The sequence below is a fragment of the Heteronotia binoei genome, chromosome 21 (genome assembly GCF_032191835.1).
Source record: "Heteronotia binoei isolate CCM8104 ecotype False Entrance Well chromosome 21, APGP_CSIRO_Hbin_v1, whole genome shotgun sequence".
Classification (NCBI taxonomy): domain Eukaryota; kingdom Metazoa; phylum Chordata; class Lepidosauria; order Squamata; family Gekkonidae; genus Heteronotia; species Heteronotia binoei.
The window spans coordinates 22,319,567-22,334,232 of NC_083243.1; the positions used below are offsets into that span (position 1 = coordinate 22,319,567).

Consider the following 14,666-nt stretch of genomic DNA (forward strand, 5'->3'; position numbering starts at 1 on the left):
TAATTATTTATGTCTTTCCTCCGCAGTGAAATGGGTTGGAGTTGGAAAATCAAGGGAATCGATGATCCAGCTCTTCTAAATGAACAAAGAACTTTGAGAAGCAATTTTTAGTATTTGTCTGCTCCTTCTGACTTCCGAGCAGAGATGAAGCAGCTCTTAAAACGGAAGTGTTATTGTTAGATTTTGGTTAGACGTCTCTTGTATTTTCAAGTAGGTATATGTATTTTTAAAAAATCAGGAACAGGACAGATTTTGGGACGGGGGGAGAATTCAGGGTCACCTTTGAAACAAAGATTATTTTTCCTAGCCTCTGCAAATACTTGAAATTTATGCCAGAATGTAGATGACAGTTAAGGGGGAATGGTTGCTATTCAGGTGTTAAGCAATTGAAATGGTAAACCAAAATGGAGTAGTCCTTTTCACGTCTACCAGTCAAAGCAAAAAAATACCACCTTGGAAACTATCCCAGAAACTGCCCAGATACAAATGAGGGAGGAGCAAAGGAGATGGCCCATACAGTGAAGAAAGCCAGTAGCTGAAGTTCTTCTCCGCAGCGGATCAAGCTGGAGACACAAAGCCAGCTTTAGGCCATCCCAAGTATTCACATGAAGCCCCGTGGCGCAGTGTGGTAAAGCTGCAGTACTGCAGTCCTAAGCTCTGCTCATGACCTGAGTTCGATCCCGGCAGAAGCTGGGTTCAGGTAGCGGGCTCAAGGTTGACTCAGCCTTCCATCCTTCTGAGGTTGATAAAATGAGTACCCAGCTTGCTGGGGTGGGGGGAACTGTAGATGACGGGGGAAGGCAATGGCAAACCACCCCGAACAAAGACTGCTGTGAAAATGTTGTGATGTGGTGTCTGTCACCCCAGAGTCAGAAACGACTGGTGCTTGCACAGGGGACTACCTTCACCTTTTTTAAAAAAGTATTCACACACTCCTTTGGATGTGCTGTGCTCTTGCCTGTTGCATAACAGGTGGGCGATCAAAGAAACTTTGGCCAGGTTGGAAGGTTCTACAAAACATAGGAAGGGACGTGGACATAGTAGCATCACACACACCTGTTTAGTTCCTGGTCTGAGTGTGATGTCCCGCAGATGGCGAGTGGCTGGGGTGTTGTGAGTGAGCAGCAGCAAGTCCTTACTGCTGCACTCTCAGTTGCTTTGCAAACCAACAGTAGTTTTAGGTGAGTAGCTGTGTGGGGCTGAAGGAGCAGAACAAAGTTTGAGTCCATGGCACCTTTAAGACCAACACAGTTTTATTCAAGGTATGAGCTTTCATGTGCATGCGTGTGTTTGAACCAGGCTGCCCAGCCCAGCTTGTGGGGGAAGATTTCTCCTCGCAGGATCGCCTCCTTTGTGGGCTACATTGGGCAGTCAGGCTTTGAATGGCTTTTGCAAATTGCCGCATGCGAGTGAAGTCCAAGCAGCGAGTTCGCCCGGTCGTAAACCTCACAAAACAAACAGGTTCAATAACCAATGAGGCTTGTGAAGGTTTGTGGTTCATGTGGCCCCACGAACCAAAACGAACCTCTTATTTTCCTAGTTTGTGCCCATCCCTAGCTGTGACATTATGGCCATTTTGTTCCTCTTCAGGCAGAACTTTCCCAAGCTCCGTGACTTCTGTTGTGGAAATATTGCATACAAGAAGAAAACTAGCTGTGTCCTGTTGCTAGTAACAGCCTTATCTAGAGTAGGAGTGGCCATAAGCCTCAGAGGTTGCATGTTATCACTAAAAAACATAGCCTCTGCTGGAATCCTGAACATTGCAGATATAGTGTGTTCCAGAGTTAGAGGCACATGGGTACCTTTGTAGACCTCCTATGTAGGACGAGTTATTACCTTTATGGTGGAGCTTTACAGTCCGTAAAAAGGTACCTGCAGAGCTTTCACCAACCCAGGAGTTAACAGGGAATCTTTAGAACAGGGGTGGGGAACCTTTTTCCTGCCAAGGGCCATATGGATATTTATAACATCATTCGCAGGCCATTAAAAATTATCAACTTAAAAAACAGTGCTCCGCCGAGGGAGAATGATTAAGCCCAGCAAAATGAATGCAAATAATTGTTTTTCTATTTAAAGTCGTGGGGAGAGCCTAATCTGGCACACACACACACACCTGGCTCGCCGCCCTAGGCAAATGCATAGGTCCAGGGCTTTTTTGTAGAAAAAGCCTAGCAGGACTCAGTAGCATATTAGACCACATCCCCTCAAATTAGCATATTAGGTCACACACTCATTAGCATATTAGGCCACACCATCTGGGATAATCAAGTGCAAACTGAACTGTGACAGTAACTTTTCCAGGCCCTGCAGCAATTCTGGCCGGCCAGCCGGGTCCCAGGGAGGCTGCGGCACAGTACATCTGGGCCCTGTGATCCCTGCCTGGCCCTGGGGAGGCTGCTGCATAGCATGTCTGGGCACCATGATCCTTGCTGGCCAGCCAGGCCCCAGGGAGGCTACCACATGGCTCAGTTCGGTCCAGCAATCCCCGAGGGCCGTATATGGTCCTCAGGACGGAGGTTCCCCACTCCTTTAGAACATAAGAGCCCTGCTGGATCAGACCAGTGGTTTTGTCTATTCTTGCATCCTATTTCATACAGGAGCCAAGCAGGTGCCTTAGAGAGCCAACAAACGGGGGACAGAGGTCACGTGCAGTGTTCCCTCTAAGCTGAGTTAGCATGAGCTAGCTCACAGATTTTTAGCCTCCAGCTCACACATTTTGTCTTAACTCAGGAAGGATGACCCCAGAGCACAATAATTTATACAGCAGCTCACAACTTTAATGCCAGTAGCTCACAAAGTAGAAAAGTAGGGGAGGGACGGTGGCTCAGTGGTAGAGCATCTGCTTGGGAAGCAGAAGGTCCCAGGTTCAATCCCTGGCATCTCCAAAAAAGGGTCCAGGCAAATAGGTGTGAAAAACCTCAGCTTGAGACCCTGAAGAGCCGCTGCCAGTCTGAGAAGACAATACTGACTTTGATGACCAAGGGTCTGATTCAGTATAAGGCAGCTTCATATGTTCATATGTTTTAATCACAAGATTCTGCAGCTTAGAGGGAACATTGGTCGCATGTACAATGTATATGTGGAGATATCCTGGGCAGAAGAAGAGTATTTTTAAGTGTTTAAAGGTGACAGTGGATTCTCTGTTTTGGCTGCACCAGGGCCCTCTTTAGGATACTTACTTTATTTTATATAAAACCTTTCTAGGCTGCATTTCCATCCAAACAACTGTCCCTATGCATCTCTCTCAGAATTCCCCTAGGCCATTCCCTAAAATTAGCGTTTCTGTTTTTCATATCTTTGCAACGAATAACTTTTCTTGTGAAGCACTTTCAGAAATTGTTAATAGCATGGCTCTGTGTATTTGGTGGGGTGCTAATTGGTTTGCATTTCTGATAGGCTCCAGTTCCTGTCAGGAAAGGGTCCGGAGCATTCCCTCGGACTGTGGTGCCTTGGCACATACTGAGCATCTTGGACAGCAAAATTGACTAATGCAGCCCTGCTTTTACTAAGGTTGGGTTTTCAGCATTCAATAGCGGGAAGTCCAGGAAATAAGCCATAAATTATCGCCAGCAACTTTTAAAGCAGCTTTGAATTCCAACTATCATTGCTTGGGTTTAATCTATCTTTGCATTACTTGGAAATACATTTTCTGCTAAATGATTTCTGCTGTTCAAGGCCTGATGCAAAAGGAAAGGAAAGGTCTTATTGAAATTGATAAGAGAATTAAACAAAATGAACTGTTTGCTGGCTGGCAGCAGCCATTTCCTTGTGCAAGATTATCCATGCGAGACCTATTGAAACGATAGGTCTCGCATGGCAATTGTGTCCTTTTGCAGAACTTTCCCATGGACTGTGCCCATTTATCATCAGGCCTTTTAATTACAATGAAACTTTTTTTTGTTCCTGTGATTTTATTGTTTGACTCTGATCTTCTTGATTTTTTTAAATTTCAGCAGAAATGTGTTTTTTCCCTCCCTGAAATTCAGACCTCTTTTAATTCATAAGAAGACTGCAGATTTATACCCCACCCTTCTCTCTGAATCAGACTCAGAGCGGCTTGCAATCTCCTTTTACCTTCCTCCCCCACAATAGACACCCTGTGAGGTGGGTGGGGCTGAGAGAGCTCTCACAGAAGCTGCCCTTTCAAGAACGTCTGTGGGAGCTTTGGCTAACCCAATGCCATTCCAGCAGCTGCAAGTGGAGGAGTGGGGATTCAAACCCGGGTCTCCCAGATAAAGAGTCCGCACACTTAACCACTACATCAGACTGGCTCTCCACACCAAATTGGCATTGGAGTTGTTTTACAGTTCACTCAGTGATACAAACATTAATATGAAGTATATTTTTGAAATGAGTAATGGCCTTTATCACAGTGCCTGTTTTTCCTGTTTTATATTTTTAAGAATCATTTTGCGTGGAACGTGGTTGTTAATAGTTGAGTGTAGCTTCGCTTGGTATGGTTTAAATTCAATATTCATAACCTGAAACAAAACTGTTTTAACCGAACTTGGGTTTGGGGGCAGAGCAGATGTCTTAAGAGGATATCCTAGCACAGAATATAGGGGGAAGACAAAGGACTAAGTTCTTGTTTTCTGTGTCCCTGTTACTGAGTACAGCCAAGCACAGATCTTTGTTATTTTTGTATATTGTAAATGGAAATGAATACTCTTATCTTAGAAATCTCCTTTTTTGCTCAATAAAGCCTTATGGAAATGCAAGATTTGTCCTGTTTTTCTTTCTTTTGAATTCACAGGAAATTGTACTCATGTGTATTAACCAAAATATCAGCTAAGATAGAGCCCAAACTACAGTGAGGCTGGAGTCTCTTGGTCCCTCAAAAGCAGCTGCAAGGAGCCCTTGATGTGGCACCAGGGATTTTTAATTAAAAAAAAAACTCTCTCCCTTCAATCAAAAATGGTGACTGCCTTAAGCCCATCTCAACACCTTAAAAAAATGGCTGCACTACCCAAAATCCTGCCTAAGATTAGAAAAGCATGGGAGTTTACCATGTTTGTTCCAACATTTAACTGGTTTCTGCCATATTAAGTTTCTCAGAATTTCACTTCCTCCCCCTCTGTAGCTCTGAGTACTCATTCTTCTTATTCTACATGGGAGATCAGCTTAGTGGTAGAGCATCTGCCTGGCATGCTGAAGGTCCCAGGTTCAATTCCCATCATCTCCAGTGAAAAGGATCAGGTCACAGGTGATGTGAAAGACCTTTTCCTGAGATCCTGGAGGAACTGCTGCCGATGTGAGTAGACAATATTGATTTTGATGGATGGTGGTCTGATTCAGTTAAAGGCAGCTTCGTGTATGTACATGCAGTATTTAAAGCAAACAGGACATCCTATGTCAGTGCACCCTCTAGTTATCATAGCTGTGCTTGCTTGTGAGGGAAGCCAAACAGTGCAACTATGTTTTTTTAATCTGACAGATAAGAATGTGATGTGCCTATGGCTCAGGGCATCTCTTTATGCAGAAGGTTGCAGGTTCAACCCCTGGCATCTCCAGTTAAAAATACGAGGTTGTAAGTAATGTGAAAAATCTTCTCCTGAGACCCTGGAGAACTGCTGCCAGTCAGTAGATAGATCTACTGACCGTGAAGGACCAGTAATCTGACTTGCCAGTCCTCTATACAAAACCCCAAAGTGTTTTTGAATCATTGCACATAGTGGGAGAAAGGGCACAAGTGTGCTGGCCCCTCCCGTTATTTGCATGTGGTTCCGGGGTTGTGAAAACCCCATCTGTGTGTGTAACATACAGTGCCTTGATGATGAGGCTGGTGCCTATGCACATAGATGTGTGGGTGTCACAACCCTGATATTTCTTGGAGGGCTCCCATCCAAATACTAGCCAGGGCCAATTGCTTAGCTTCTGAGATCTGGCCAGCCTGGGCTATCTAGGGCAGGGCAAGGCACACAACACAGCAGAATCCATCTGGTTTGTGTGTGCTGCTAAAGTTACACACAGAGCCTCTGCAAAACTAATACAAGTGTTTTATTGCAAGGAACTCCATTCTAGACAGGACACTGACAGGATTCTAATGTATATCTAACTAGCAAGGATGGATAGAGATTCAGAAGTTACATCCTGCCCTCATGGTGCCAAGATGGAGATGGGTGCAAGAGAAGGTATCTGCTGGAAGAAAGATTCCCGGAGAATAGCAATCTACACACCAAAGGGATAGCATCAGAACAGTAGAAAGGATGTTCCGGGTCTTGGCCTATCTATCCTTCTGACTCTCTATAGCTCCCCTCTGAAGTTTGAGGCTAAGAGATAATGCAAGGTCTTTCACTTCCTACAAAATCAGCCCAGGAAACTGCATGGTTAAGGACACCTTTCAACATATTTCTACCATATTCCAAAATCAATCCTTGAGCCTCTAGAGCAGGGGTCCCCAACCCCTGGGCTATGGACTGGGACCAGTCCATGGCCTGTTAGCAACCAGGTCATGGAACAAGGCAGAGGGCATCGCACCACCCTTTTGCCTGCCTGGGACCCGGGCGGACAAAAGAGGCTGTGCAGCCTTGCTTCCCTTGCAACACCTCTTTCCTTACCTTGCTTCCCTTGCACCACCTCTTTCATCTGCCCAGGTTTCAGGCATGTGGAAGGGGTGGTGTGGCAGCGACCTTTGTCTAGCCCTCATTTAAAGACCCCCCACGGAGGTGCAGGGATAGCTGGGGGGCAGCCTGGGGTGGCAAAAACCTCAGCACACCCCCCCCCCCACTGGTCCATGGAAAAATTGTCTTCCATGAAATTGGTCCCTGGTGCCAAAGAGTTTGGAAGCCACTGCTCTAGAGCAGATGAACTTCCACTGGCCTGAGCAGCTACTGATTAGCAAATCATGTTCTGCTGTCTGGCTAACATGACAAAACATGTGGATATAGACAAGACAGATTTTGTTGCTCTTGTTCTTGGTTAGCTCGCAAACAAGGAGGTGGCAGATGTTGTACAGCAGTTAAGAAATGTAATATTGTCAACACCTCTGGCACTATCTGCACATTCTTAGCAGACTTAGGGTTGCATAGCTGTGGGTTAAGGCCAGCATGTGGCAAAAACAGTCGACATCTTTGTGATGGAGTAATGGTTCTGTGATACAGTATGCAGAAGGTCCCAGGTTCAATTCCTGGCATCTTGTTAAAAAGGACCAGGCAGTAGGTGATATGAAAGACCTCAGCCTCAGATCCTAGAGAGCTGCTGTCAGGCTGTGTAGACAATACTGATCTCAATGGACCATGGGTCTGATTCAATACAAGGCAGCTTTATATGTGTTCATGTGATTACAAACCTGCCTTAAGGAATAAACATGCTGTGTTTTTATTCTTGAGTCCAGTTGCAGCTTTAAGACCAACAAATTTTAATTCTGGGTGTAAGCTTCCACGTGCATGCACACTTATTCAGATATTCAGTGTGCATGCAGAAGAAGGTATTGGATTTATACCCCACCCTCCACTCTGAATCTCAGAGTGGGTTATAATCTCCTTTACCTTCCTCCCCCGGAACAGACACCTGTGAGGTAGGTGGGGCTGAGAGAGCTCTCGCAGGAGCTGTCCTTTCAAGGACCACCTCTGCCAGAGCTATGGCTGACCCAAGGTCATTCCAGCGGCTGCAAGTGGAGGAGTGGGGAATCAAACCCAGTTCTCCCTGGTAAGAGTCCACGCACAACCACTACACCAAACTGGCTCTTGAAAACTGCACACAAAAGCTCATACCCAGAAGTAATCATGTTGGGTTTAAAGGTGTCACTGGACTCATTAAACTTTGTTCTAATGCTTCAGACCAACACAGCCACCCACCTGTCCTTTATTGTTTCAGAAAGAGATGCTGCTCATTTTCAAAAACATTTGAGATAGCTGGCTTGGATTCAATACTGCATTTCCACAGAGGGATTTCTGTCACTATCATCCCCCGCTTGCAACCCTAAATGTTGCTGGAGGATTAGGTGTTCATTAATGGCTTCCGTATCTGCTTTCTTGTTCTAACTTGAAGATTTCAGGTGAGAGTGTGTATGTGTGATTTGACCAACAAGAAAGGGGATGCCGTATGGAAACTTCCCTTGAAGTCAGGACCAATGAAAATATTCTTTCCCTGGATGATGTATCCCTCTGCACTCTAAAAAGATGAGGATGGTGTTCAAAAGTTCTACCCCTTTGTGGGAGGTTTACAAAAGGAGTCCAATGGTCCAGTTACTAATGACTGTGCAACTCCTTAACTTTTAGAATATGTGCTTGATACGTTGTAGGGTGCAGTAAGAAATTTCCTGGATTCCTAAATACAATGGACTCCAGAGAATGAGTTGATGCTTGGGGAAGGTCTGCCAAAAATCGACCCCATGTCTGTACCAGTTGCTCCAACTTATCCTTGGGGCTTATTCAACCAGTAAATCTATCGTTTTTGTTCTTAGACATGGGCAGATCCCTCCTAATAACACCTGCTGGGCTTACTGGAACCTTTTCCCTTTCCTTAGCATTCCTTTGATGTTTGGGATAGCCACCAACCACCATTCACTTTAAAATTTCATGATAAATGGAGAAGGACCTAAGTAGTTATATAAGAGAAACTCCTGTAAAAATTCTGTCTAGCCTTTCTCTTTTCACTTCTCTCTTGCCAACAAAATTTCATAGTGACTTTCCCCATTCTTCAAATACAGTGATTATATTGTAAAGATCCTCCAGCTGAAGCCAATCCAGTTTTGAGATGACCGCCTATTACCAGTTAGTAATGTCCCACTGTTTATTTATAGATCCAAATAGAGAGCCGTGTTGGTCTGAAGTAGTAGAACGAAATAGGAGTCGATTGCACCTTTATGACCAACTTAGTTTTATTCAGAACGTAAGCTTTCGTGTGCATGCACACTTCTTCAGACGAGGAATGAGGTACAGTAAGCAGAGCTACATATAGCTGGTGGGGTTTGGAATGCCAAGTGGTACAAAGTTAAAAACCAATAGCAGAATAGTAAAATTAACAAATTCAGAAAACCTTTGATCTGGGTTGCCTTAGCGTGGGAAACCATAAAACAGTAACTTGTCAGAATGTGAGAATGCCTTCTTTTTGACCCAGGTTTATTAGCATTAGAATAATTAACAGGCATTCTCACATTCTGACATGTTACTGTTTTATGGTTTCCCACATTAAGGCAACCCAGATCAAAGGTTTTCTGAATTTGTTAATTTTACTATTCTGCTATTGGTTTTTAACTTTGTACCACTTGGCATTCCAAACCCCACCAGCTATATGTAGCTCTGCTTACTGTACCGCATTCCTCGTCTGAAGAAGTGTGCATCCACACGAAAGCTTATGTTCTGAATAAAACTAAGTTGGTCTTAAAGGTGCAACCGACTCCTATTTTGTTCTACAGTTTATTTATGTTACTTGTAGCTGTAGAACCAGGGGGGTTTTTTGTAGCAGGAACTCCTTTGTATATTAGGCCACACACCCCTGATGTAGCCAATCCTCCAAGAGCTTACAATAGGCTCTGGAACAAGAGCCCTGTAAACTCTTGTCGGATTGGCTACATCAGGGGTGTGTGGCCTAATATGCAAAGAAGTTCCTGCTACAAAAAAAACCCCTGCCAGTTACAGAAATCTATTACCACGGTATAAAACCAGCTATGCAAAGAAATGTGTCCTTCCTTTGAAAAAATACAATTGAATTACTGGCATGATCATCTCCTGATCCAATATATCCGTTAAGATCTTTCTCAGTGCTCCTCAGAGGATGTTGCTGTGTTTTGTAGGTCACCAGAGCTTCAGTGGGCCTACCAAACTAATTCACTGTTCTCTTACCCCCCCAAAACACAGTCCTATGAGAAAGGCAATGGATCCCTGACAGAAGCTTCTCTGCACTTATACCAACCCCGCCAAGATTCATGAAGGGCTGCCATGACTGCTATACAGCTATGCAACTGTTTCCAATTTGTAGTGTAGCCACTGCCTCAACAGCTAGACAACTCACACTGTGATCCTAATAACACTTTCCTGGGAGCAAGCCACCAGGGCTTTTTTTTGTAGCAGGAACTCCTTTGCATATTTGGCCACACATTCTTGATGTAGCCAATCCTCCAAGAGCTTACAGTAGGCCCTGTAAGCTCTTGGAAGACTGACTACATAAAAGGGGTGTGGCCTAATATGCAAAGGAGTTTCTGCTACAGAAAAGCTCTGCAAGCCCCAATGACTAAGCCTGGGTAGGAGTCTACCTACTTAGGACTGCTCTCTCAGGCAATGCTGTAATCAGACCAACTAACGTTCAAATCGGCAGGTGATTCAGCACAGAACGAAGCCTGTTTCTATGCAACACACAAATTTATATTCACTGCCCGAGGAAGCAGAGGGCCTTTTTCCAGGTGATTTTTTTTTTGTGAACTACTCAAACTCATGGAGAGAACGGCTTATTAATGGCTACATCATCCGTTCTCCATATGGCTGGCCAGCTGCTGAAAGTGTAAAGGACTGCAGATATTCAAGAGCAAGGGAAAGCAGGGTGCTCTGCCAGAACTGCCACAAGACCCAAGCAGCATCCCAAGCAAAGGACATCTTTCATGCCACTTCATTTGTTCAACTTTTGAATGTAGTTTTATTCACATTTAAAAAAAAAAGAAGAAATTACACATTTTGTATTAATAGAAATTTATAAGCCTGCCTTTCTCCTAAATAACCAGAACTTGAGATAGGTACCATCAATAAGAATGATACAAAACAATCCTTTGAAAAAAAACAACAGCAGCGAGAAAAAAAAATCTTTAAAACCCAAGGTTTGATCGCAGGATCAAAGGGCTTTAAAGGCAGGGGTAGAATTCTAGCAGGAGATCCTTTGCCTATTAGCCCACACTAATAACCCTGTAAGCTCTTGGAGGATTGGCTACATCAGGGGTATGTGGCCTAATATGCAAAGGAGCTCCCGCTAGAATTCCACCCCTGTTGAAAGGTAAGAATCAGCACCTCTGAGTGGGCGGAGAAACCAACTGGCAACCCCCGCTGCCCAGATCACAAAATAAGTCTAATAAGGTCCATGCGGATTGCCGTGTGCTGCACCAACTGCTCTTTCCAAACCATCTTCAGGGGGTAGCCCCATGTTGCTGTAGCCTACTTCACAACTGTAATGCGTGATTTGAAACCACAATTTATCCCGGCCACAAGAGAAGCGCATGGGGTTTGGGGGGTTTTGCCATCAAGTTGCAGCCAACTTGTAGGGTTTTCAAGGCCATTAATGGAAGACAGAAATTCAGCTTCGTATTTAGAGTTCTCAAGTAATAATGGCTTCAAGGAATGCCTGTGTAATTATTTTTCCATTCTCAGTTGGTTTTTTTACATTGAGCAAGTAGATAGCTTACCCACAATGATGCTATTTTTGCAGCCTTTGACTTAGAGCAATCAGAATTCCCCAGACCCGTGACTGTTGTCTTCAGCTCCCTAGCTTTGACTAGTTCGTTGTTCTCTGGGTAGTGTTTCACAAAGTGTCTGTGGTTCGTCTTGAAATGTCTGTTGAAGTTCCACTTTCTCAGCTCAGCTACTCTAAAATGGCATATAAATGATAATCTAAAATGGAAAACAATACATTTTCAGGAAATTCACCAGAAGCCGTGAGGTAGCCTGGGAAGAAATAAAGGTTTTGAATTAACATTTGTATTATGTTTTCAAAATCTGATAGAAAAAATGTTGACAGGATTATGCACAAACAGTATGAGTTGTGAACGGAATCATAACATGCCATGGCAACCACACAAGCACAGAATATGGTACATGGTATAAAATCTTGAAGTGCTGAAGCTTGGGAATGGATTAGTGAAGGATTAGAAACCTAAATGGAGCAGATAACTGGTTTGGAACCACCAATGCCTACCTTTCTCACCTCCCTCCGTTGCCCCAAATGTAACACCTGGAAGGCATTTTAGGAGATGTTTCAGATTACACCAGTAGGTGAGAGAAATCATGCTGAGGGCAGAGATTCTTGTGTCTGCAGAGATGCTTCAGTGGATTGAAGCCACTGTGTCAGAGTAGGGCTCAAACGGCCTTTTGCTGAGTGAAAGGCTCAGGTTAGGTTTTCAGTACATTTTTATTCAGTTTGACCTACAAGGCGCTTAGGGTGGCGGCACCTGTGGCTCTCCCTTCCTCCTCACAAGAACCCTGTGAGGTAGGTTAGACTAAGAGAAAGCGATTTCAGCGCTTTTTTGGAGCAGGAACACAGTTCAGGCTGGCTTGGCATCAGGGAGTGTGACCTAATATGCAAATGAGTTCCTGCTGGGCCTTTTCTACCAAAAAAGCCCTGGAGAGCATACTTGCCCAGGTCACTCACTAGGCTTCATAGCAAGCAGGGAGTGCCTTATTGATAGTGCACTTATAGTCCGTGTAGATGCAGATGACTCCATTGGGCTTAATGGGTGTCACTATCTGGGTTTCCCTTAGAGTGTGTGGCACTGGCTCCAACACCCCTTGTGCTACGAGGCAGTCTAGCTCAGCCTCTATTTTCAGCTTGAGTGCAAACAGGACGTGCTTTAGCCTTATGGGCTACACTGCTTGATTTTAGTGACACTGGGGGACCGTATAGTGGCTAAGAGACCCATCATATACTTCTGGGAACTTGTCACAGAAGCTTAAGAGGCTTGATGGTTGCATCTGGTGCACCCCAATGACTTCAGTTCCAAAGAGTTTGAACCAAGCCAGTCCTAACAGACTCGTGAGCCTGCCCTCCACTACCAACAAGTCCAACATGCCATCAAAGTGCTTGCATTGCACCAGGAAACTGCCCCATCCCTTAATAGTCACCGGGTTCTTTTGGAAGTCTCTCAGGATGAACCTGGCTGGCTGCAAATGAGGACCTCCCCAGGGACGAAGTTTCCTGAGTGTGTCCTCGAAGATGACTGATATAGAGCAGTGCCCCCCAATCTTTTTGACATCAGGGACAGGTTTCATGGAAGACAATTTTTCTATGGACTGGTGGGGAAGGCGGCACTGGGGCTTTTGCCACTCCAGGCTGCCCCCCCTGCCCATGCCACATCCTCTCCCCCCATGGGGGTCTTTAAATGGGGGGGGGGGACTGGGGCTGTTTCTGCCTCCCCCTCCCATTTAAAGACCCCTGCCAATCAGCTGATTGGTAAAGATCTATAAATGAGGGGTAGCCTAAGGTCACAGCAATGCTGTCCCTTCTGCTGGCCTAGGACCCGGGCAGATGAAAGAGGTGGTTTGGTCTCGCTCCATGGCGACCTCCCCTTCAAGGGGAAGCAGCCTTGGAGCAAGGCTGTGCTGCCTCTTTCGTACTGGTCCATGGCCCAGTGGTTGGGGACCCCTGATATAGAGGACATGGTGTCTAGCTCCATCTGGCATGGAGCACGCTCTATTAACACCATGACCTTGATTTTGTCAGGGGTGTCCTAGGGCAGATTGAGTACCTGGAGATGGCCAATGGTGGTAGTATGCAACTACATGAACTCCTGGTGGGTGGCTTGGCGTCTCCGGGATCCCTTAGTTCTGCAGACGCAGGCAATGTGGCCTGTCTTGCCACAACTCCAACACGTGGCATTCCGGAAACGGCAGGAACGACACTCGTGCATTTCTCCGCAGCTTGCGCAGGCCACCTGAGCCTGGCTGTTGGGCAAACGAGCGGTGGTTGCTGGTCGGGTCTTGCGGCGAGGGGGGTGTTGAATTTGATGGGCCTCCTCGCCGTCAGATGCCTCAGATTCAGATGAAGTGTCCAGATGTGCGGCAGCCTCCTGGAGCGCCTTCATCAGGGTCAGGTCATCCTGGACTATGAGCTTCCAGCGCAGTTTATCCTCGCGAATGCCCACCACAAATTGGTCAAGGAGAGATTCATCTAGGTTTGGGAACTCGCATTTGCGCGCTAGTCCCCGCAGTGCGACAACATACGCCGCGACTGATTCAGAGGGTTTCTGGTGCCGGGAGTAGAACTCGAGGCGGCGCTGCATGCGAGTCTGCCGGGGCACCAGATGGTCGGTGAGCGCCCGGACCACCCCCTCGTAAGTGGCATCTTGCAGCGTGGTGGGTGCGATGAGGGCCTTCGCTAATGCCAGGGTATCGAGGCCACAGGCACTGAGCAGGAGGTATTTCTGAGTCTCCTCATCCTTGATATTGTGGAAGAGCGCATAACAGTTCAGCTGCTTCACCCAGGTTTTCCACAAGTCTGGGCGAGCGAGGTCAAATTCTGGTAGATGAATTGCAGCCATGATCCCAGCCGCGGGCGAGTTCTGCACAGGCACTAGAGTATGGTGCGACGCAGCTGAGCTATAGGCTGACTCAACAGGATCCAGACGTTGATGTGTCGCTGCTTTGCACGGGCTTGTCAACCTAACCCACCTCAGTGAGGAAAAAAATGGGAGAAACTGAAGGACTCTGTTTAAAGGCAGGGGAGGACCGGCCGCCGTCCGTTTCCCGAGGCAGGCTCGCCTAGCGATTCACTCCCTCCCCGCCTGCCCAACAGCCCGCCGACGGTCGCCCTCTCCACAGGGCCAAACCACAACTTATTTAACAGCAGCGGCCCGAGCGCGCGAAAAGTCCACGCACGCGCACTCGATCCGAACGCGACAACCTTCAGTGCGCCAATGGAAGAGAGCGACTAAGGGAGCGAAGGGGGACTGGGTGGAAAAGGCAGGTAGAAGCTTGAGAGCGATTGGTCGTGTCGGGAGTGACGCGGCGAGCCCGCCCTCAACCGTAAAC

General features: G+C 46.2%; 2 protein-coding genes across 3 annotated transcripts in view; one reads left to right on the forward strand and one right to left on the reverse strand.

Annotated features, from left to right (window-relative positions):
- ADSS1 (adenylosuccinate synthase 1) overlaps positions 1 to 405 on the forward strand; it is a 42,361-nt gene extending 41,956 nt beyond the window's left edge. The window contains exon 13 of the mRNA XM_060262681.1: positions 27 to 405. Within this exon, the coding sequence (XP_060118664.1) occupies positions 27 to 79 (53 nt within the window). The 3' untranslated portion in view covers positions 80 to 405. The remainder of the gene's footprint in view (positions 1 to 26) is intronic.
- Positions 406 to 10,548: 10,143 nt separating this feature from the next.
- LOC132590167 (uncharacterized) lies at positions 10,549 to 14,567 on the reverse strand. 2 transcript variants are annotated; one of them, XR_009556646.1, is made up of 3 exons: positions 13,385 to 14,567; positions 10,938 to 11,588; positions 10,549 to 10,807 (listed from the first exon to the last, which is right to left on the reverse strand). XR_009556646.1 is itself a non-coding variant. In XM_060263103.1 (2 exons), the coding sequence occupies exon 1, from the start codon at positions 14,174 to 14,176 to the stop codon at positions 13,415 to 13,417; it is 762 nt and encodes a 253-aa protein (XP_060119086.1). In that variant the 5' UTR covers positions 14,177 to 14,567; the 3' UTR covers positions 10,549 to 11,588; positions 13,385 to 13,414. The 2 variants fall into 2 exon arrangements, 1 of the variants encoding a protein (XP_060119086.1); XM_060263103.1 differs by having other exon boundaries at positions 10,549 to 11,588.
- Positions 14,568 to 14,666: the final 99 nt, after the last annotated feature.